The 25,947-nt window shown below is 36.6% G+C and overlaps 2 protein-coding genes across 2 annotated transcripts; one reads left to right on the plus strand and one right to left on the minus strand.

Annotated features, from left to right (window-relative positions):
- Positions 1 to 606: 606 nt before the first annotated feature.
- LOC128240835 (uncharacterized) lies at positions 607 to 23,262 on the minus strand. The gene is made up of 6 exons (XM_052957762.1): positions 23,229 to 23,262; positions 12,977 to 13,097; positions 12,726 to 12,774; positions 10,367 to 10,421; positions 7,665 to 7,770; positions 607 to 6,578 (listed from the first exon to the last, which is right to left on the minus strand). The coding sequence occupies exons 2-6, from the start codon at positions 13,020 to 13,022 to the stop codon at positions 5,449 to 5,451; spliced, it is 1,386 nt and encodes a 461-aa protein (XP_052813722.1). The 5' UTR covers positions 13,023 to 13,097; positions 23,229 to 23,262; the 3' UTR covers positions 607 to 5,448.
- On the plus strand, positions 20,602 to 21,087 carry LOC128228112 (putative deoxyribonuclease TATDN2). Its single transcript, XM_052939222.1, has one exon. The coding sequence runs from the start codon at positions 20,602 to 20,604 to the stop codon at positions 21,085 to 21,087; it is 486 nt and encodes a 161-aa protein (XP_052795182.1).
- Positions 23,263 to 25,947: the final 2,685 nt, after the last annotated feature.

The raw sequence follows: 25,947 nt of genomic DNA on the forward strand, positions 1-25,947 counted from the left end.
CTCCGAAAAAAATCGTCATATTAAACATGTAGTTTCATTTCGAAATAAAGGCCTATAATTGTTTTCCAGTATATTCAGTGCTTGTACTCTCAATATGTATAAAATATGGCCTGGCCTGGCCGGGTTTTAGAACATGCCTTTTCAATACGGCAGCTGTATTGTAAATGTATTTAAAGAAAATTGAATCGAAGTTGACGCTGGAGTAGATAGAATGAGAACTTCTTAAATTATTGGTGGTGCATTCAACTGAATGTTCTTGCAAAAGGGGCATATTCATGATATGGTCATTTCATCTTGCTATCAAAATTAGTCTGAACATTATGCTCAAGACATTGTCATCAAGCAATGCGTTTTCCATTTTTCTTTCTTTAGAAATGTACCTTTTCTTCTCATACATATGCGACCACGCACATCAATCATATTCTAAAGTTACATGATAGGACTTGATATACCAACCTGTATAGTAAGGGGTCACCAAGTCCGAGTCGCACTTTCAAAGGGGCACGTGCATCTTGCCATTTATTTGGGGATTGAGCTGGCTCAACAGCAAGTAGTTGTACTTAGGATCAATTTAAGCTTTACAACAAGTCCAGTTAAGATGTTCAAAATAGATGCTTTATTAAAGATTCATTTAGGTTTCATACATGTAGTTAATCCAAAATAAGTCCAAACACTGTTCCAACAAGAAACACCAAATAGTCTATGGGATTATGAACATGTTATAAAATTAAATGAATTAATTCTCCTATTATGATACATGTAGTTCAACAAGATTTCCTTTGTAAAAGAAAAAAGTACAAAACTTTCTAGTTAATTCCCTGTGGTCAAAGTTCTTATTTCAAAGTTTACATTACTCGGTAAACCTCGTTTCCGCAAAACACCCTACGGTCGGGTCGGGATGAACCTATCTTTGACTCTCGGCCATGGAAGATACTTATAGTCTTATCCCTATTTTACAAATGTTCATGTAAATCAATAATAAAGACAGTTAGTTACTATGCTTATGATTATTGTGATATGTTTTTGTATTTTTTTTGTGTACAGACTACTAATATAAATGATAGAAGAAGATTGATTTCACATCCAATAAACCATACGGCCCATGCGGACAAACAATATTTACAATAGAACATACACATACATTATAAGGAGAAGGCACCCAATAATTGTAAAACAATACTCAGAAGAAAATAATGACACTTGTTATCTAACATTGCAATAACTGTATACAATTGTATTATTTATAATTGAATACGTCAGACTTGAATTGATAACAAAACCATTTAAAAGAAGTTGACGTAATGGAATAAGATTTTATGCTGCTTGCATGCTTAAAATTATAACAGCTAAATGATTTATAAATAAATATTGTTTGTATATGTTTATAAATTAAAAGTCCAAGTCTTATACATATCTTACCATGTAGGGGCAGACCTAGCCACTGGTTGAAAACTGGTTAAAGTGTGTCTAGGAAAATTTTTGACATGATGACATTCAAATAAATACACACAATATCCAAATTGCGCAATAAATACAACAATGAAAACGCACTATATATCTACATAACATAACAAATACAAATCAGAATAAATGAATGATAAGCGCTGTAAATTTTCAATTAGTTTGTGATGTAGCCAGAAGTGTTTGATAAAAGTAATCAATTAACAGGTTTACAAAGGGTTAAACAAGTATAACTAACGATAACTCACCGTCACATTTACCAGCTTATAGCAAACAACCATTATATTTCTACAAACTTGCAATAGTCAATGCATGGCTATGATACCATGTGAAAGAGTAGAAGTAACCAATGAGAATTAAATGATTATACCAGGTAATATGCTACATGTATCAAGGAAGAATATGGAAGTGTCAATTAACAATGACAATTGTCAAAGAGTAAAGCTGAAGCAATAGGTTCAAGATATGAGATAATTACGGTGACAATAATGATTAAATAATTCCTCATTTCCTTCTTTGAAGTAGAGATTGAACCAAGCAGAGCAAACAGTAAAACTCTTATCAGAATTGTCAAAAAACTAATTTGCAATTAGAACTAATCAAATGAGTATATGCGAAAATGAAAATGAAAATAAGTATTATCGAATAATGAAATATTATCAAAGAAAAATCAATACAAATTTTCTAACAAAATGTAAGGGAGAAAGTCAACCATTCAGTGAAACATATACAATTACAACGTTACAACTATTTTATCACATAATTATATATTATAGATATTCAGTTTTGATCAGATGCCAATTTGATCGTATGTTTAGCGTCATTATGACGATAGGTTTTCAGTGGTTAGATTTTGTTTCATCAAAAACCTAAATTAAGCACAGAAATAACATTTCTAGATCTTAATAATTTAAATATAAATGATATTTCAAGAAATGAATCATAAAATGGGGAAAGTTCAATATTCTAGATAGATGAACATACAATGTATATGATGCTTTCTATATACATGCTTTCTTTATGATATTTCTGGTGAAATCTGGCCCCAATTTCATGAAAATACGCAAGTCTTTTCTCAATCTAATCTCAACTTACTGTTCCACATATAAGCGTGGCACGATTCAAAATGATAGATTTTTTAAAAATTAATTTTATTATTTATTATGTTAATATGAACCATTGCTCAATATTTTTAAGAAATAAAATTCTAGAGCAAAAAAGAAATTCATCATGAATATCTCAAAATGGGGCAAGGAGGAATGCCGCATTAAAGTCGGAATTTTCATTTAACAATGGCAGTTTTCAATAGGATGTATGGTTAGTGGTCATCAATATTAAAAATTGATTTTTACTACCACTTATTGTATTGTTTTGAGAAGAACAATATTTATTTTAGTTTTTGTCTAATTGTCTTTGTGATTAAAATGTTTATATTTCCATTTAATATATTATAATGTGTCTCAGATATCATGCAGAAAAATATTAAAGAAAATAAGATGCGTTTTTCTTCTTTTCAATATCCAAAACAAACAATAATATTTCAAAATCACTTTGTATAAATTAAGGTTACACTCAAGTCTATGCAGGGTTCACAAATCTGAAATGAAATAATATTTATTTCCCAATAAGATAAATACATATGTCTGGTATCAAATTAAATCTAAATAATCAAATCAAATTAGATCAAAAAATTACCAGTAGGTACTGAAATATTGCAAAAAGGGATACTTAATCCAATTTGACCCTAGTGTACCCTCAATTCAAGTTTGTTTCATTATTGTCATGCATTGAAACATGCATATGTGAACACTCATTGATATTAAACAAGATTTGAGTATATACAATTATGCTTATAAAATGATATAATATGTAACATACAAAAACTAGAATAAAACTAACATTTTTCACTTTGTGAAGTAGGGGTATAATAAATGATTCACACCAAAACATAAATAAATCAATAGAAATCAGATAAAAATAATAGAAAACAAAGAGTATAAAACAACATTTATAAGATCATTGACAAGTATTATGGCATAACAGAGAATGGCACATACAATTATATAACATAACGACATTGCACACACCTTGTATACAGATAAAAAGAAGTATTATGGCATAACAGAGAATGGCACATACAATTGCATAACATAACGACATTGCACACACCCTGTATACAGTTAAAACTACATGTTCTCAACTCTTAAACTTGGTTTAAATGTTTACAAAAAATCAACAGAACACCAGATTAACTTCTGATATCAATTAACTACAGCTATCACAGAAGTGATGACTACCCCCTACCCAGAATTCTGACTACTTATTCCTTGCTAACTGAATGATTACGTTACAAGTAAACAGAGTTACAGTGACAAATATATCCTGTCAAAACTATAATGTATACACAGTCAAAAAGAGCATATTGTAGCTACCCATCACCCAAACAATTCTATAACCATAACAATAGAAACTTGTGTCAGATCAAAACAAGGATTTGTATTCATGACTGAAATATATTGAATCGGGACTACTCGAAACATTGTGTAAGTTATCAGGTCAATCCTAAGAGTCCTCGAGTTATCACCATTGTACTGATTATCCAATCTATACCTGGTACATGTAGAAATATATATCATTTACATTTAATAGGAATCACTTCTTACACTTGAGGCTATGAAATCACAGATACTTAAACTTTTTTTTTATTTTTACATTTTTTAGTTTTATATTTGGTTTATATGTGATCCAATAATGGTTAAATACCTACAACAAAATTTCATTTGAAATACAGTGAACAGTGAAGGTTTTAGCAGCTGGAGGACATGTCAATATAATAACAACTTTAACAAGTAGATCATGCTAGTTTTTTCATATACCCTAAATGTTCTATTAGATGCCCTAAAAGTATGCCATTTTAAGAAAACTACCTACTAAAATACCCTTTTTATCCCCCATTCAGCAAACTCCTTTAAATCTGCTAAACTCGATAATCTGTAATGTATACGGTCATATATATAAAATACAAACTGCACATGTCACTATTACCCTTCACCTGGATAGTAAGCTAAGTCGAAAACCTATGGCTTACCAATTAGGAAAATAGGCCCTCTAAAAGATCTCCTCTGCATTTATCAGGGCATGCACGTCTATTAGGACATTTAAAGAAAGGCTTTTTTGTTGAATAAAATGTCTAATAAATCTACAAGAGCTGTCATAGAATGTGATTAATACCCCTGCATGCCCAAGTGTCAGAAATTTGCCATGGAACAATCTAAGAAATAAGGTAGAATGTGTTTCACTAAAGGTAAATGTGCCACAAACTATCGTCAGTATGGCTTTTATAGCAAAACATACTAAGTTCAAAAAAATTGCTTTGACCTTGACTTTGAAGGTAGGGATATGGTATTTGAGTGAGAAATGCTCTTATACTATGATGGTCACTTACACCAAATAATTTTAAAATCTGACCATGAATGAGAAAGATATTGAGTGTACACAAACTATTATAATTTATGCTTATATAGCCAAACATACTAAATTCAATGGTTGCTGTGACCTTGACCTTGAAGGAAGGTCCTAAGAGCAACACATCCTCATGCTATGGTGGTCACTTCTGCCAAATAATTCTTAAACCCAACCATAAATGAGAAAGATAGGGATCAGACAAAAAACAGGTCATATCTAGAAGTTTTTGTGACCTTGACTTTGAAGGTAAGGACACAGGTCTTGTCCTGGACACACCCTCATGCTATGGTGGTCACTACTGCCAAAAACTTTTAAAATCCAACTTTAAATGAGAAAGATATGGACAGGACAAAATTTGAACGAACTGTCGAACGTGACAATAAGCTTGATTCCTATTCAGCCCATAACTTTCAAGTTTGTGAAGCAGCAAATATATATGATATATAACTTTAGACCTAGCAGTGTAAGATTGAACTACCATCGCTAAATCAAGGGCTTTTGTTTCAAATGAAGTCATTTATTTTAATTATTTGATCCTTTTCTCTGCAAAAATTTGCTTAACTTTAACCTTGCAGTATTCTTTCCTTTTGGCTTTTGATCTTCATTCGGTTCAGCAAGGGTTCCATCACTATCCGTAATTTCAAGTTTATATAAATCTGGCAAACCTTGAGACAGTGGTGTGGTACTTACAGAAGGTGGACTTCTTTTTGCGATGGAATGACTAATTACATCACTGTTTTTATTTGTTCCTGGCTGCAATAAAACTTCTTTCTGTAATCTTAATGATGTCCCCCTGTCAGTGCAACTTTGTGCTTGTAAATGTGAGACTTTGAGAAGCTCATAAACAAGAATTGGATAAAATTTCTCTTTTTGGTGTTCTGTTGGATGTTTTGTCCTATTGAACATTTCAAACAAAGGCTCAGGAAGATCTGACCTATGCAGTGTATTCCTGCTCTGTAAATGTGCAAGTCCAGAGCATGCTGTTTGGCTCTGTGGTAAGTCAGACCTCCCATTTTTCCCTTTCACAATATCAGAAAAACTTTTCCCATCCATTGCTTCATTTGGAGTGGATTTTAAGCAACTGTCATTTGCATATGTTGGGCTAGGTTTTTTTGTCCGGATTCTTTTAGTTGAATGCTTGTTTCCACTGTCTTTTGGCCTATTTTTACCAGTCATGGTTTTTGAGCTGCTTCGCATTGCTTTTGGTCTGTCTCCATGAGCTGCCGTACTGCTCTCAACATCTATCGGCTTGTTTGAAGTAGATTTTGATATACTTTTAGATGCATTAGCAGTGCTTGTTGATCTACTTCCCCTACTCGTTTTTGCTTTAGGGAATGTTGTGTTAGGAGCTTCTGGCTCATTGCCTTTATCATTGGTTTTATTTGGCTGTAAAGAAGCAGAAAAGGGTAGCACAACTCTACCAATATCAGAGCGGACAATCTGTTCAGGATTTGTTTCAGTTGGTCTAAGCATATAAGATCTACCACCAATGACTAAACCATCCTTTGACCATCTTTTTGCAAAATATTTTTGAAAGAGCTTAAAATCAGTTGGACTTGTTCTTGATATTTTCTTCAGCACCTCCTGCTCATCAGACGATTGGGAAGTTGATCGATTTCTTGCCTTTCTGGTCCTTTTCCTTGTGTTTGTCGCTTAAATAACATGAAAAAAGGATCATCTTATTTGTCATACTTATTTATATATAAAGAGTATTTTTTCTTGGAAGATATTTCTACCAACAAAACCAATGACACTAGAAAACAAACAAGAGATGTTTGTAAAACATTATGCACCCTGAGTGCTGGTTTGTCAGAAACTCTTGCTTAACGGCAATAATGAGTTTAAACAAGCAAATTTAAGAACTGACATCACCCACCAAATGATTCATGAGCGAAGAGCTAGACAATTGACCTCTAAGTTAACATCTGCTATGATGAAGCAATAGCAAAACCCTACAACACTGCAAATAATCTATGAATAGAAATTGGAGTTTTGCATAAACAAAAAGAAACTCAATTATGACTCTCAGTCATTGCATAGCATTTTTTACTTCGATTCAGATGCATTTCAATGTAACAATAAACAAAATGCATAGATTATTGACCTTTGACATACTGACCACAATATGGTCATTATCTGGTCAATGGCAACCTACCACTGAAGTTTGATGGTCAGTAGTCAAACCATTCCCAAGTTATTGTGCAGACAAAACTGCAAACTTTGACCTACTGACCTCAAAATTAACAGGAACCCTCTTCTGGTCAAGGGCAACTGAGGTTTATAGGCACCTAGATCAAAACTATTCTCAATTTATTTTGCAGACAAAGTTTTCAAAAGACAAAGTTTTTAAAAGACTGTTGACCATGATGTTTGACCTAACGACCCATATACAAAAGGGGTCATGTAATGGCCAAGGGCATGCTACCAGTGAAGTGAGATGAGTCTAAGTTAAAACATTTTTTGAATTATTGTGTTGACAAAGACGGTTTGATTAAGTATGTAATTTATTTTCTTGAATTATCTTTTTCATTGGATTGAATTTAACAATGGAAACATACTTGCCAAGTGATTGCCAAGTAATTGTTTTCATTTCAATATTCTTCAAACATATTCAAAGTGATTCAATTATCTGTCTAAATCACAATAATAAAACAGTTCTGAATTGTGAGTAATCATTTGTTTTTTAATTTAATGCAAACAAAAATATTAGCTATTCTCTCATTGACTGAAAAACAAACCTTGTGGGAATTCTAAGTTCTGTTCTGAAGAAATTGGATCTTCCGCAGGTTCAACTTTAGTGATGTCCAATAGATCTTGGCAGGTACTACCTTTAACCTCTGGAACCTGATAAAAATAACATTGTCAAAATCCATTAACAAGAGTTGCAAACTGTCACACAATATGTCTTTAAAATTGTAAGTGTAACATGGCTAGTTATGGCAAATATGGTGATTATTGTACAAAAGTTGGAATGTGGAAAAAGCATTCGACGCCTGACTTATCCACATTATGTCCCTTTTTATAAAACAGGCATATAAAATAATAAAGCTAAAAATGTGAACTATCGAATGATTTCCTTTCCTTAACAGACCTGAAAAAATTAACCCTCCCAAATAATTGTATTGCTAAATGTTGCCTGAACAATGTTAACATAAAACGAATGAACAATGGGAATTCATAAGCTTTGCGATAAATCACCCCCATAAAAAGGTTTAATTTCCATGCAGTATCTAATTTAGTATTTGGAAAAAATATAATATCACAATACTCTGTTGAAATATTCAAATAAATTGTAAAAAGTGTTTGTCAATTTTACCCATCTCTAATAATATAGGACTGTAATGCCATCATTAAATTCTAATATAAAATGGAAGGTTGATTACATTGATAACCATCAGATTAATTCCCCTTAAATACATGATCCAACACATTCTAATGCACCAGTCAATTGCAACCAATACCCCTGGTCCGGGGAATAGCGGGGACTTTGACTTTCGGCCCAGCCAACCCCGGCTAAAATCCCCGCCCTACGGGGACGAACAGATGGTAAAATCCCCGCAAAATGCCTCCGCACCCCAGGGACCCTAGGTACGACCCATTTCCCGCTATATTTAAAGCTTAGACAAAACAACCGCATTCACCCGGCACTGCAGGGCCTATGGCCAGTATTAATAAATTTTATGTTAAAAACAACAACAGAACATAATTATAACAAAAGTACTGCCAGCAAATACAATAGTATCCTACCTATTAACAGCCTTGTCATTGACAAATGTATAAAAGGGAATAAATGTGCCATTTAAGAGTGCTTTATTAGGGGTGGCAAAATAGCTGCAAATCATGGTTTCTTCATGCATATACATGTTTATCATATCACTGGAAAGGGTTTTAATTTTCAACAAGTCTATACAAATGTTGCATGTTTTCTGCTTGCATATGTACACTCAAGACTCAAATACAGCTGAATCAGGCGAAAACATATGCAAAGGGGGAATACTAAGAGGGACACTTCTGCCAGGACACTAGCTGTAAAATAACATGCCACTGTTGCCACTTATTTTAAAATGCATCTCATGCCATATAGTTTGATTCAATGTAATCTTCACTTTTAACTCTGTTTAGGTATTTTGTTCATTCTGATTAACATAGCAACCACATTTTTTCAACAAAACTACAATTCCCTAAAGTGTATGGATCACCTGTAGGGAGTGCCTATTGTTTTCTTGTAAAGGTCACCACAACCTTGACCATTTTGACTGGTCACAAAATCATTAAAGGTCATCAACTGACCATGACAAATGTGTATGCCATGTAAGAAGACACACAAGTTATTCAAAAGTAATGCCTACACCGGGCAAAGTGTCCTTACTTGTCTACCATGCTTTGACGGAATTGGAAGAACCAATGCCAATGCACATCATTGTTGTTCGTTCAACAACAAAAAAATAAGTCTTTAATGTCCGCCAAATGGCGACATGACCAGCCCAGTGAAAGAGCCTTTGACACAGACATAATGCTCTTCCATGCAAAATAGAATAACATGGAGTTGACCAATAGGCGTTCTAGGACTCTATGCCTCAGCATGATTAACCTCCATAGCAATTTTTTTTTAAATCCTAAAATGTTTTTTAATGCGTGGTAAAGTTTTAGACAGCCCATTTAAGGTTCAGTCAAGACCATTCTTATCAACAGTAGTAAAGACCTTGGTCTTTTGTGTGACCGACACGCAACCTCCTCATGGTGACCTTATAATGCAAATTGTTTTGAAAATCCTATAATGCATGATCAAGATACAGCACAGACAAGGATCATTTCAACCTTTGACCTTGACCTTTGAGGTACAGACCTGGGTCTTGTGCGTGACACGCCACCTTATCATGGTGACCCTTCATGGCAATTTTTTAGAAAATCCTATCTTGCATAGCCAAGATAAAGCCAGAACAAAGTTTTGTCTGGACAGATGCACTCACATACACATAACCACTATTGTGACAACTACATGTATGTCAAGTGGGCTAGACAAAAATTGGTACAGATTCTGCTGTTGTTTCCCCTTACCATTGACTTAGTTTTAAAGATGAAGCTTGGATCTACCTAATGTATCATTGCGTATCATTGCGAAAGACACTCTATCAGATTTTGTGGGGAAAACAGCGTTTTTTTCCAGTTCAAAGTGGGGAGTACTGACTAAAATATTTAAGCAGTAAATATATCACTCAGAAACATCATTAAATGAATTGTGCGGTTCTCTTTATATAAAATTTGAAAAAAAAAATATTACAAAAATATATTTGAAAATGGGGAATTTCGGAGGCATTTTGGGGGAAAACAACAGGGTCTGGCCCTTTGGGAAATCGCCGGGTATCAGCTACGGCAAAAAAGGGTCAAAAGGCCCTAATATGGTAAATATTAAAACTGACATCAATTTAAAATGGGGTACCTGACGTATCGAGATGGTGGTGCTGGATTTCACTTTTTCCAATTCATCCTCAACACTGTAAAACAAGAAAAAAACTTACTCACCACCATTGACTTTTTGTGTAAATCATATAAATTCATAACGAAAAAAGGTTCCATACATTAAAGCTTTTATATGAAAGATATTTGTTAAGGACAATACCCTCTGAATACCTCTTTACCAGAAACATGTTCTAAATAGCATGAAAGAATTTAAAGTAAATTTCAATGGCAATGACTGTGGCATTGAACTTTGACCCCTAACACAAAATATTTCTAAAGAACTTGATATGTAGCCAGTCAGGATGCATATAAATATTAACTAGTACCCAATTTAACAGCAATGTTTGTGTACATGTAATAGGGTTCACGGAGACTTTGACATTTGATCTACTGACCTCAGCTTGGATCACCAAATGTTCATGATCAATAATCTAACTAAATTGTAACATTGAGTTCTGGATATTCATATTAATCTACTTTAAATAAAATATATTAATCCTACTTAAAAGCAGTCATCTGATGGTCAGTGTGCAATGGCGATCTACATTGTCCTAAATCATTTTTTTTAAGTTATTGTGCATACAAAGTTTTCCTAAGACTATTGATCTTCAACCTAAGGACACAACAATTGGGGTCATCTACTGGTCAATTGAACCTTCCACTGGAGTTTTATAGTCCTAGATCATGATCTTTGACCTATTGACTTCAAGAAAGTAAACTGAAGTTTAAAGTCAAACAGTTCTCAAGTTGTTGTGTGGACAAAGTTTTCCTATGACTGTTGACCTTCACCATTGACCTCAAAACCAACAGCAGTCATTTACCAATCAAGGGCGCCCTACCTATCAAATTAAATTTCAATTTCCTGTGTCAAACATTGTCTAGTTATTGTGCTAACCAAACTTTCCTTAGACCTTTGACCATGACCATGGACATGCTGACCTAAAAACAAAAGGGTCATCTACAGGTCAAAGGTAACCAACCACTGAAGTTTCAAATAGTTGTCAAGTTATTGCGCAAACATAGTTTTTCCAAGGCTGTTTACTGTGACCTTTGAACTACTGACCTAAAAAAACACAGGGTCAGAGGTACATTATAACCTACTAATGGAGTTCATCATCATAGGTCATAGGTTCATATTTATTTTTAGCCTTTTGAAAACGACTTGTTTAATACAACATGCAAATGTTTAAAACTGTCAAGTTTGAATTACACTATTTAAAGCGTTTTGCTGATCTGCTGTTAACCTCTTTCAACCACTTGGAGAGCAAGCATTTTAGAATATACCTACCAACAGGTACTTAATATGGGAGTTTTTTTATCTTATCTTTTTCTTTCCTTTTCACCCTGATAATACGCTTGGCCAATTTGGCGAGTGACTTTTGAATTGTCACTAAACAGACAGGCAAACAACTTGCCACAGGTTATAGATAATAAAATATTTTCATCTAAATTCAGTAACTATGATCTATACATATGCTTATAACAGATGGTGAAGATTGACGATAAATCGTTTCAGGTTATCAATAAGGATTTCAGACTAAACATTGGAACTTAAAAAGTGCATTTTTCCTGTTATATGGCAATTCCCTAGACTAAAGGGAGTGCTGTTAATTCTGGACAATGACAAATGAAATTGTCCTAACACATTATTTCTTTTATGTTGAAGATACTTATTTCCCTCTATGTCAAGTCTCAAAAACATACTTTTAGGGCGGAGATATAATACTAGAAATGACCTTTAAAGATAAACCTGTCAGTGCCTTAAACAAATCAATACTACTTTGACTGTTTTCGACAATGGTTGGAACTTGGATCAGAAATGCTTTTATGTTTATTGGGGACATATATATTCACTGAGGGCTAAAATTTAGTGACCCGGGTGGTAAAATGTTCCATCCCATGTACGAATATATAGACATTACAAAGTGCATATATCTATGAACAAAAATATTTTTCAATTTTTTTTTACATTTTTGGTATCGTTATTATTTTTTTGGGAATTAAACAATTTAAAAATAAATATTTGTTTGAAAATACAATGCCAATGGTTGCAATAAAACGAATTTGAGAAACTATTATGGATTGCATGATAAGTACCATATAACAGAACATTTTGAAGAACCATGTTAAAAACGACTTTTTAAAGTGGCCTAAACCAGAAGTTTGTTCTCAGGGTTAATTTGGAATTATTCTTAATAATTGTATAATGGCTGAACATTAAACATGAGAACAAGATCCTACAACACCAGTGGTTAGGCATAAATATTAATTTTGTGAGTTGGTAAGACCACTGCAAACAAAGAATTTCTTTATGATGGCCGTGTGAGTAAATGTATTACCTTGGCTTCATAAACATCGGCTTTTCTCCAGTAAGATCTATATATCCACCTAGACAGAAAAAATGTATTAAATTAGATCAAAAACAGAAAAATGGCATTTTTAAAATTGACAACACGGGCAAAAATAAACAATGTATTGAGTAGTAACAAAATCTATTCACACTTGTAGATAACTTTTATATTTTATGATAGTTATCTCAATTTCATGAAAGCCATAATGTAAATCACTATTTCAAAATTCTAAAACTTACCAGATTCAGACTCTGAATCACTCTCTTGTTTTATTTGCACTGCCATATCTCTTCTGTTGGGACCCTATGGTGTATAGCAGTTTCCGCCACTTATGTTGTCATTTTCTTCTTGGGCTTAAACCTGAAATAATGTGTACTTAAATACAGTGTTAAAAGCTAGCACTAGCCCCGAGCAAAACTTTTTATATTATATCAACTTTTTTACGAATGCCTTTCAAACTAAAGTCTGTAAAAAATTCCTGTGAAATTTCAAATGGTTGATGTTTATTACGTAACCATTGTCAAATCCCTATGAAATTACATTAGATGTAAGAGACCAGTGTACACCTAATAGATAGTAAAAAGCACAAAACACAAAGGTACATGTAGCTGCATCATGACGCCACCTGACTTCATGAACATGTAGACGGACAGGAGCTGCTTGAACGACTGACGTTAATTAGAGGTAATTATGGCCCATAATTAATGCCAGCATAATTATTATTAAAGAAATATATTACTTTTTACTGACAGCCTTAAACTGGCACAATCATAAAAGTGTAAAAAGCCATCGTCATTGGCATACTTTCACAGTTAAATTCTTATTTTCCTATTTTATAAGTCATTTGCAAAAAAGAATTGGCATTATAATACTTATGGTTCATCTTGTTTTCAAACATTGTCCATAGAGTCCCCCAAAAGTGTTATGTTACAAACATAAAAAAAACTGCAAGAAAAATTATAAATCATGGTCCGTGATGTCCAAAAATATGGTCCATTATGTCTGGTCAATAATGTTTATGGTCTGTAATTCTATAATCAGCAGCTTCAAAAGTCTTTTAAGAATTTTTTGTTTGTGTGACTCTATGAGTCCATAGTACACTTCTTTCCCATGCAAAATCCTAGCGATTAGAGTATCTTGTAGGAAAAATTACACACATGCTAATATTTGAAAAATTCCAGTATCCGGTACCTGGTATCTTTTCATTTGTGGTACCAGAATGGTTGATACCTGAGGCCTGTCAATACCTGAGTTTGTAAAACGTGTAATCGTGGTGGGTAATTACTTTATTACCCTACTTATGTGACAATGTTCAGTTGAGTAATAAATTACTTACAGACTACGAAAGCTGACTTGTGATTTTGACTGTGTTTTACATTCCTAGATAGCAATATTAATCACGGTCCTATAAAAATGAAGTAGAAGTATCACAAAGAAATATATTGATAGTTTGATATTTTACTTTTAAATACATACGGTATATTTATGGCTCTTGCCAGGAGGCAGTGAACCAACTTGGAAGCAAATATAGACAAGGTAGTGACTGATCACCACTACCTGCCCCACCAACTAGAGGGTGTATGGAGATAGAGGCAAAACGCCCAGTGGCAGATTGGCACTTGGCTGAGGACTTCTATGTTCAGCGGTTCATCTGTATCTTCACAACATGCTATTGTATGACAGATTCTATAGTATGAAGTTTGTTAAAAATACATAGTTAACACTCAATCATTTGAAAAGTTCAAATAAAAACATTTTTGGTATTGACATCTACTGTTCTGAACTGATGTTTTTGATCTTTTTTTTCAATTTATGGATATTTTTTTTGTTTATTTCAGTTTCCAACTACCGTATTTGCAAAACAAAGAGGTATCAATATGAGGCTAGTTTACTTAATAGAGCCTTCAATGATGTTAAGTTGAAGGGAATGTCTGTGTACAAGGCCTCTAGGGTGAATTTGGTCCCAGAGTCTTTCTTGAGGGACAGGACACTTGGGCTACAAAACTGTCCCTTCCATCAAGTGATAGTGATGATTCTCATGAGATGCCCGCAGAGGACTTTTGCTGCATATGCGAAAAGTTCAGCCCCACCCCATCAACAGTGCCTATCAGCTGGACATTATGAACTGGGGCCACTGTGACAAATGTGGTCATTGAACACATTTAAAGATGCACTCTTACTCCCACATAAGATTTACCACCATTAATACTTTTGTTTAATTATTCCAAAAAGGGTGAATAAATGTTGAAAACAATGGTTCTAATGAAGGATACCTATTTAAATTTGAAAGAAATGTGCATAAAACACAGTATTTCTACCTTTTGAGATTAAAGTAGATCACAGTAAATCTTTTAGCATTCAACAATCATTTAATATTTTTGCATTCATCTATTAAATACACAGTTACAATCTTGTTATCAGTAATTAACATTTTCCATAAATGCATTATTAAGTAAGTAGTTTATCAGTCAAAATATATGTTTGTTATACATGTGTATGCATTGATATTGAATAAGAGTGTCACTTTAAATATTTGTGTACAGAATTGCAGACAACATTATTTTGGTAAGGTAAATTAAAATTTTGGATTTTTACAAACGCGTGTCCAAATGTTACAAAATATTTATTTTGATTGATAACTCAATACTGTGCTGATTTTTTATTTTTCTAAAGTCGTTTGTTTTTTATATTATTCATTTTATAAATAGAACAAGAGCTGTCACAGTATGTGACGAATGCTTCCGAATGTGACATTGACCTTTGAACAGTACAAAAAAAGGGAGCATGGCAATGAAATGTTTGAATAAAGCAAGGAATGTGACCTTGACATTAGAGGTTCGGACACAGGTCTTGCACGTGACACGTTGTCTTGGTATGCGGAACACATGTGGCAAGTTATTTGTATATGTGTCCATACAAGAGAAAGCCACGGCCTGGACACAACTACCTATACTCTAGTCTATGTCTCATATATACAGCATTCCATATTAATTAAACACTAAGTGTGACCATGACCTTAGAGGTATGGACATGGGTCTTGCATGTGACACGTTGTCTTGGTATGTTAAACACATGTGGCAAGTTATTTGTATATGTGTCCATACAAGAGAAAGCCACGGCCTGGACACAACTACCTATACTCTAGTCTATGTCTCATATATGCAGCATTCCATATTATTTAAACACTAAGTGTGACCTCCATATTATTTAAACACTAAGTGTGACCTTGACCTTAGAGGTAGGGACATGGGTCTTGCACGCGACACGTTGTCTTGGCATGCGAAACACATGTGGCAAGTTATTTTAAAATTTGTCCATACAAGAGAAAGCCACGGCCTGGACACAACTACCTATTCTCTAGTCTATGTCATATGCAACATTCCATATTATTTAAACACTAAGTGTGACCTTGACCTTAGAGGTAGGGACATGGGTCTTGCACGTGACATGTTGTTTTGGTATGTCAAACACATGTGGCAAGTTATTTGTATATGTGTCCATACAAGAGAAAGCCACTGCCTGGACACAACTACCTATACTCTAGTCTATGTCTCATATATGCAGCATTCCGTATTATTTAAATACTAAGTGTGACCTTGAAGTTGACCTTAGAGGTAGGGACATGGGTCTTGCACGTGACACGTTGTTTTGGTATGTCAAACACATGTGGCAAGTTATTTTAAAATCTGTCCATGCAAGAGAAAGTTACACCCCGGACACGAGAAGTTGACACGAACTTACGGTGCAATTTTAATTTATTTGGGATTTCCCACCATCAAAGGCGTTTAAAATCTTCACTTTAATTGTAATACATTGTTTTACCTTTATTCATTTTCTTGAGAAATGCAAATAAGTGTGTTCAAACCCTTGTCAATAGATTACTGTGGCCACAGGGGTTTCCTTCGACGTATTTACCCTGTACATAATCTATTGACAAGGGATAGAAGAGATGATTGGAACATTTGTACCCTATTCCGATCTTACCAAAATAAGTCCTTGGTTTTTCTTCATTTTAGATGCTTTTATAGAGAAATATGTAAAGCCCGGAATAAAAGAAAATGGTTTTAACGTTATATTTCAAATTTTATTGAAATTGATCAATTAGTAAAAAAAGTTAGATAAATATTTTGAAAAAGATCGGAAATCGAAGTGAAATCCAGTTTTCGAGAAGTAAAAATGGCGGACGTAGTTCGGGAACCGTCACTCTTATCATTCCGTTGGAGCACTCCACAGTTCCTGCTGAGGAACAACCACTACAGATACGGAGACTGTGTCCAAATGGCCGGTTCCTACATGCTCCAAGGAGGTAGAGCGTTTTATGGGATTGGCAAACTACCATCGTACATTTGTCAAAAACTTTTCGAAGGTAGCAGAACCGCTGTATGCTGTAGTGGGTAAGCAGAAGTTTCATTGGGGAGATGAACAGCAAATAACATTTGAAACACTTAAAAGAGCACTGGTGCAGCCACCAGTATTATCTTTACCTAGGGTAGAAGGTGATTTCATTTTAGATACAGATGTGTCAGATATGGCTGTAGGTGCAGTGTTAGTCCAAGTGCAGGATGGTGTCGAAAGAGTGGTAGCTTATGGTAGTTATGCTCTGACTAAGGAGCAACGCTGTTATTGCACAACTAGAAAAGAGCTGCTTGCTGTCGTAAGATTTACAAGACAATTTAAGCACCATTTGCTCTGTAAGCCTTTTAAGGTCAGCACCGACCACTCGAGTCTAACTTGGTTACTTAATTTCAAAGAACCACAAGGTCAACTTGCTAGATGGATGGAGGAGTTGTCCCAGTACAACATGGTACTGGAGCATCGTGCGGGTAAGAAACATGTGAATGCGGAAGCGCTTTTGCATAGACCTCATCCGGGCGTATGCCCTTTATACCAAGTAGGGGTACGGGAGACTGACCTCCCTTGTGGTGGCTGTAAGTATTGTGTGAGAGCTGATAGCCAATGGGGTATTTTTTCACAGGATGTGGATTATGCGGTTTCTTTGGCAGTGCAGAGGGCTGATATGGGAGAAGGTAGCGCCTTCAAGCACCTGGAGCCCGTGAGCGACTGTCATGGGGGAGCTGCAGCCCTGAATGGTAGTGCGCCACCGGAGATGGCCACGCAGTAACAGGGTGATAGTGCGCACACTGAGTCAGAAAGTACACAGGTACAGTTTAGTAAGTGCCAAATTTTGGGTAACAGTGGCAAGGCGGGAGACGAAGAAGGTTTACTTAGGGTTAAGAGTGACTTTACAGTATCAGCGGCGGTAATAGGGCCGAAGGAGGCTACAATTGCATATATTGGCATACCAACAGATTTAAAAATTTATGGTATGCAGGTGCCCAATGGCATTCATACTTGTTGGGGTTTCGAAATAGAAGACTTGCAACAGTCCCAGTCCCATGACTCTGATCTTGCTATTTTGGTAATTTGGTTAAAGGACACAATAAGTCCTAGTGAGCAGGATCTATTTCTAACAAGTTCATGTGCTTAGGCATATTGGCTCAATAAAGAGCAGTTTCTACTAATTGAAATTGTTCTTTATAGGTCTTGCAAGAAGGATGAGGATAAATATCTAGTGATCCCGCGATCATTACGGCAGGAAGTTATGATGCTGAACCATGACATACCATCTTCAGGCCACCAGGGAGTAGCCCGCACAAAAGCACGCCTGAAAGAGAAGTTTTACTGGTATCGTATGGGCGATGACATCGCTAACTATATTGCTTCATGTCCAATGTGCAATCAGCACAAGAAAAACGACAGGTGTGGTGTTACTCCTTTAAAAGAGTATCAGGCTGGAGCACCTATGGAAAGGGTGCATTTTGATTTTTTTTGGTCCATTACCTGTCACTGCTAGGGGTAACCAGCATGTGTTGATGATGGTCGACCATTTTACTAAATGGGTTGAATGTGTACCATTACCAAACCAAACAGCGGAGGTAACAGCTAAGGAGGCTATTGACCAGTTTTTCTCTAGATTTGGGTATCCATTTCGGGTCTTTTCAGACCAGGGTTCCAATTTTGAGTCGAAATTGTATACAGCCATTTGCGAAGTACTGGAAATTCATAAAGCTAGAACAACCCCCTATCGCCCAGCGGCGAACGGGCAGGTCGAAAGGTACAATCGTATGCTGATGGATGCAGTGAGATGCTATATACGAGATTCACAAGATCAGTTGGACCTACGTTTACCTCAAATCGCAGGGGCTCCTAGGAGTGCTGTGAATCGTAGTACAGGATTCACTGCAAATAAACTCATTTTAGGCTGTGAGGTACCGGTAAATACCCCGGCATATCTCATGTTCCCGCAATCAACGGGTACTCTGGTTTCAGCAGATACTTATGTTGCTACTCTTATAAAGAATATTGAGGCAGCATACGAAGTAACAAGGAAAAACTTAGACACGTCTCTCTCAAGCGCATGAAACGAGACTATGATGTGCGTGTGCTCCAGAGATCATACGCTGAAGGTGATGGGGTGTATCTCTTGGACACTGCAGTGATCAAGGGCAAGTGTTGAAAGCTTTCGCCGCCCTGGAAGGGGCCGGGAGTGGTTGTATCTTAGAGTTGCTGAAAAACCCACAGAAGTGGTCAGGTAACAGGGTTGTGGATAATACCCTTTATTTCATTTGTAAGCACAAATGGTTTCATGGGTCATGTGTAGGTGTAACAGCATCGGACGCCCTTACTATTGGTAAGTACTGGTGGTATGTGTGTAAGCAGTAAAATCTCAATATGTACTATTTTCTTTTTCCAGAAATGGCTGAAAAAGAGGAGATTGTCATGCCAGTGAGCGATGTTCGGATACTTGATAATCCTGACATAGACCGGGTGGCCTACATGATGGAGAGGGAGAAAGAGGAGTTGGATGAGGATCAGCTCCTTCGGAGTCCTCTGCATCAGGACATGGAATTGGGAATGGCGCTTCTAAGACAGACATGGAGGCCTCCACGTGGACTACGGAGACAAACCCACCAGCTCCGAGGTCTTCTCTGAGGAGGGGGGGAGGAAAGGGTCGGGTTCCCACACTCCCAAGGTCACCTGTAAGGCGTGGCGGTAGAGGTCTCCAGTTCAGAATGTGATAGGTAGAGGACGGGGTTTCTTTAATGAAAATCAGCACATGAATGAAGAGGTATCGGCGATTCAAGTGACTGCCCTGAATGTGATGGCCCGGATGTTGATTGGGACCAGTGACTTGGAAAGAACCATGCGAATGGTGAACATGTCCATAGGACCGTGTCCATCCTTCATGTCAGCATCAACGCCAGTGCATTGACGGGGTACGAAAGATCTTGGGAGTATCTGCTCCAGATACTTGTGATGCATTTCCGCTTACATCTCCGGCGGCTTTGGATCATAGGAGAGCGCAGCTAGTGCTGTGTGATCTCCTGGTTGTGAGAGAACTGCGTCCCTTAGAGAGGAATTCAGGGGAATGAGGAATGACAGAGTTGGAGAAACCCCTTGGGTAGGACAGTCACTTTCATTTGGATAGTATGGCCAGTAGGGCGCGTCTTCCTGTGATGGACATTACTACCATGCTAGAGTGTCAGCCCAGTGATAGTGACTTTGCCATTAAGCTGGAGTGGGGTGTGGCTGTATTTTGTGACCCGAAGTTGTATCCAAGTGCAGACTTAACAACTGCACTTATGAATAGGGGCTTCTGGACTGCCATAGGGATTCACCCTAAATCAACCTTTGATATGTCAGAGGATGAAGGAATAATTTTGAAGGTGTTTCACTTTGGCTCTGCCAGGGGTACTCGCACTTGGAGAAGTGGGGTTGGACTATACTGTGCCGCCGAAAAAATGGAATACGCAACATCGAGTTCTTGACAGGACACTTATGTAAATTGAGGGGGAATCAAGTTATGGTGTTGCATGCAAGGGTGAGGGAACAGGAGGACAACCTGTGGCAGCTGTTGTATATGCTGAAGGGAAGGGTGCAGCCAAGCCAACGTATACATCTTCATTGTTTTATGGGTGATCGTGAAACAGTGGATTTGTGGGTGATGGAGTTCCCCAATGTGTGCTTTGGTTACACAAGTTTGATTGCTAGTTGCTCAGAGGCAGCTAAGGAGGCACTACTAGCCTTGGATCTGAGTAGGCTGCTACTAGAGACCTACGCTCCATTCTTCAAAGCGAAGGGGGCTAAGTTAGGGAGTCCACTACACCTGGGAACCATGGCCAATGCCATGGCGCGGTACAGGTCGGAGTCTTGGCAGGAAATACTACAGCTAGCTTGCTCCAATGGCAAGCGGCTGTATGCCCCCCCCCACAGTAGGGCGTGGCGTTGCCTCTTCTCAAGCTGGGTCAGGGGAGGTGAGAGGATCATGGTGGTACAGCGACTATCATGATGGCCCAGCAGTGAGTCGTGGAGTATTCTGGAATCGTCTGCTATGGAATACAAGGTAACACTTCTTTTTTTAAATGGGGGGGGGGGGGGGTGTAGTGGTTAGTCCTCAGCAGGAACTGTGGAGTGTTCCACCGGAGTGATAAGAGTGACGGTTCCCGAGCTACGTCCGCCATTTTCACTTCTCAAAAACTTGGAAGGAAAAGTGCGCCCGGTGTCACGTAATGCTACTTCTCACTTAACTTGTTGGAAGTCTTTAAGTTATTAAACAACAACAGTTCGAATGTCAGTTCTTTATTGTTCCACGTTCTTTCCAAGTATAATAATAAGTTCTAAATACAGCATGACATTTAAGGTAATCCCGCATCCTCACTGTCGTCCATTAAGGACCCAAGGCCGCTTTCCTTGCCTTGCCTAACCCCTCTGTTTTCACATCGAAAACCCCTCACTTAAATACCACCGCTTAACAACCCAAGGAATACACGTTTTTGTAATAAACATGACCATTTTGTACATTTGTACCAGGTCGGCTGTCAACCACCTCCATATTCAAATGACAATCAAATATGCCCTACTTTACTAAACATACAGTATGTAGACACATTAATTTAAATCTTAATTATATCTTAAATATACTCAATGTTTCATCTATCGGTGTATACCGTCTATCGATGTAAACAAAATGGCCGACCCCTATGTCAACAAATAGGTCAGGTGTCGGACATATACAATAGAAATACTTTTATGGCCACATAATTTTAAAGGTAATTAAATCCTCAACATATATGTATTAAATATTATACATTTATATCAACTTCGATTTTACAATAAGCAAAGGAAGTCTTAGTACACCGATAGATGAAACACACAGGCTATAACGTTAATTAACGTATTACGGTATTACGTCACACCGGTGCGGGGCTCGAACCCACGACCGCCGGATAGCACGGCGCTCTAACCAACTGAGTTAACAGGGCGGCTGGTTCTAACCCACACACACTACACTCCTTCCCCCATGTACCTTTTAGGCCCACGGAGGCACTCTTGCCGTTTACCACTGCCACAAGTAAAGTAACCCTGGCACTAGCGGATCCAGGGGGGGGCGCACGCCCCCCCTAAAATTCCCGGAGCTTACATGTTCTTTGGTATGGAAACAATAAAATATACTATATTTTCCTATTTTTTCTTCGCTCGCTTCGCTCGCGTATCTTTATACAACATTGCCTTTTGAGATGTACTCGTACACAACACAGAGTGCACGCAATTTAAACGTTCCCGCCTTCCCTTACTGTAATAATTCGGCACTATATAACATGATCATGTTGATGCGCCGTAAAACCCATACAAACAAACACATCAGTCAAATTATATAAGCCACTTAGTCGTCCTAATAGAAACCTCGTTATGATATTAGAACTATAGGTATGCCCCTGGATCTGCTAGTGCAACCTTTAGAGTGATTAAAAGTTACGCCCCCCCTAACCCAAAATCCTGGATCCGCCCCTGCCTGGGAGGAAAAGTGCGCCACGTGTGTAGTCCAAATAATTGTACGTTGATGGATTTTTTTTAGATTTTTGATATGGCAAATCCTTCACGTACAAGTTAGGGATTGGAAGAATCCCGTATAACACGTCTATTATTTTAGACTAGCCCGGTGTGGGGCTCGAACCCACGACCGCCGGAACACTAGCATGGCGCTAACCAACTGAGCTAACCGGACGGCTGGTTCTAACCCACACACACTACATATCGGACGATGCTCACCTCGGTCAAATCATCCAAAATAAGTTAGTTCATAACAAAGATCGCAAAAAACGATAATGCAAAGACTTTAAATCAATTATGCAATATTATTAAACATAACGTATCGAATGACAGAGCTTCCTAGTCAAATAGCCCCCAAGTCAAAACGCCCCAAACTTTTGCTCAAATAGCCCCCACTTGGAGAAAAATGGTCAAAACGCCCCCATTTTCGTCAAATACTAGCCCCCTGTTTTTTTTATTTGAAATTATATTTGAAGGTAGGTTGTAATATTTTTAAGATATATTGCATTTACATAACCTCTAACCTCCCCTCACCCAGCTTGTGTTCCAATGACAGATATAAAAAACACTATTTTTACTCTATTTAACTACACTTCATACCTTTTCAACTTACGAAGTTTGATCACGTGACACCGGTTGGGGGCGCTGGGCGATACTATTTCCCGGTCTCTCCTCGTAAAATTCGGTCTCATCCGGTCTCATAATTCCCGGTTCATAACTTATGGCCCCAGGCAACGGATTGTGTTGCCGATGTTTGTTAAACTAATTTGACAATCTTATTTGCTTTTATATGTAACAAAATAAAACAAAATATATTAACATTATGTCTTAATATATGCAATTTGTTATAGGTCTAAACTATTTATGCAATTTGTTAAAGGTGTAGAGTAAACTATTATGTACATAGATATACGTCTCCATTATCCGTGCTATTCTCTAACATAGAATAAACTCGAATACCTTCGTCATGATTACACAACTTTAGCAGAATATTATTTTATTTGTCAACTTGAAGTTTGCAATAAATCTCTAACTGTTTAAGAAATCTGACGCTAATTATTTTTTAATTTGGTTATATGTTATTATCGTATTATTTCTTAACTTTATTAGAGCCTTTGCATAACAATTATTTAAACTATAAAATTGCCTTTATAATAAAATACCATGTTTAAGGTATGAACCGAACAGAAGCCGTGCGTGTGTAATAAAACTGGTTAATCCGTTTATCATGTCTTTAACGAGGGACATGCGCTAATCTCTGACACGCGTTGTATAATGCATCATGGGCAACAGGGGCCATAATTCCTATATATAAAAAGGGAGATACATCTGATCCTAATAATTACCGCGGTATCACGTTCCTAAGCTGTATTGCTAAATTATTTACAGTTATACTAAATGACCGACTTAAAATGTGGGCTAAAGAGCAAGATATTCTGACTGATGCTCAATTTGGATTCAATAGCAAGTACAGAACGGTTGATCCGGTTTTCATACTCAACTCAATTATACAAAGGCAATTAGGAAAGAAGAAAAAATGTATTGCTGTTTTGTTGACTTCCGTAAGGCATATGATAGCATTGATAGGGGGTGTCTCTGGTACAAGCTAATCAAACTTGGTATTGATGGAAAGTTTTTGTCCCTGTTGCGGTCGATGTATAACGAGGTGAAAATGTGCATAAAACACTTAGGGTCTTTGTCTGATTTCTTTGAAAGTAACATTGGCTTGTTCCAGGGGGAAATAACCTCCCCGATTTGCTTCGCTCTCTTCCTCAATGATATCGAACTCCATTTACAACAAAGCTTAAATGCAGGTCTCACAGTCAATGAGATCTCAATATATTTATTGCTGTTTGCAGATGACGCGGCTATTCTGTCAGAGACGAGGGAGGGGTTACAGGAATCTTTGAATAATTTAAGTACTTATTGTAGCAAATGGAATTTGACGGTCAATGTGGAAAAAACTAAGATAATGGTATTTAGAAAGGGGGGCGTATAGGAAAAACAGATAAGTGGACTTATAACGATCAGGCTGTTGATATAGTCAATTCATTTAACTACCTCGGTATTGTATTTTCCAGTGGTGGATCTTTCATGCAGGCAGCTAACACGCTGGCGGGAAAGGCATTGCGCTCTATGAATGCACTTAAGGCTCTGCTCAAGCATAACCGCATCCCTATTGATATTACGTTTAATCTATTTGATGCATTTGTTTTGTCTATTTTGAACTATAACTGTGAAGTATGGGGCTTTATCCAGACAGAGGTTATTGAAAGAGTACATAGAAAATTTTGCAAGTGGGTCCTAAATGTCAAATGATCTACAAATACCTTGTCACTTTATGGAGAGCTAGGCAGATTTCCATAATATATTGAGCGACATATTCGTATCATTAAGTATTTTCTCAAGTTATACAATGAGAAACAAGATAACTGTATTCTCATGGCAATTATTACAGAACAATACTGGGAACTTCATGTTAACCCACAAAGTCTAAACTGGGTCAACAGAGATAAAACTATCCTTCAGTCATCCGGGTTTGCGGACGTTTGGCAATTTACAGAGTCTGCAAATGTATGTGCATTTGTCCCCATGCTCAGAGACGGATTACGAGATATGTATATAACCGGTTGGCGTGCTACCATGGAAACACATTCATCCTTGTATTTGTTTAAGTAAATCAATGAAACGTTTAAAATATCAACTTACATTGTTTTACTGGAAAATTTCAAATATAGAAATATTTTAGCTAAGCTCCGATTATCCTCCCATAATCTAAACATTGTTTGCTTTTTCTCTCTCGTGGTATTGTGTAACTCGATTGAAAATAATAGAAAGCAAATTATTCTTTTTTGTTCTTTCATGCATGCAATATTGATTTGAATATGAATATTGAATTGATTAAGTGTATTTATTTTTGTGTTTATAACGATGAGCTGTATATGCTTAAGTTAAATAAACATTCTGTTCTGTACTGTTCTGCATTTACACCTTTCATGGTATGACATTATTGTGTATTGTCATAAACCTGTTATGAGGAGTTCATTGACAAAATCTAATAAGTATAATAATAATTAATAAACTACTGAAATATTCGGAAGGCTATTTTACAAATGAAATATAACTTACAAGATACAAGAATCTTTATTTAAAGTCGTCATGATCGTTAAAATAGAACTGTCATTAAATAGCCAGCAATATGTATTATTTCAAACTCGTCACATTAAAGTTTGACTTTAAAATGGACGTTCCAAATCTGCCTAAAAGTTTTAGATTTCAAAAGAGATCTTTTGGTACTAAAAAAACACGGGGCATTCAA

This window comes from Mya arenaria, chromosome 1 (genome assembly GCF_026914265.1).
Source record: "Mya arenaria isolate MELC-2E11 chromosome 1, ASM2691426v1".
Classification (NCBI taxonomy): Eukaryota; Metazoa; Mollusca; class Bivalvia; order Myida; family Myidae; genus Mya; species Mya arenaria.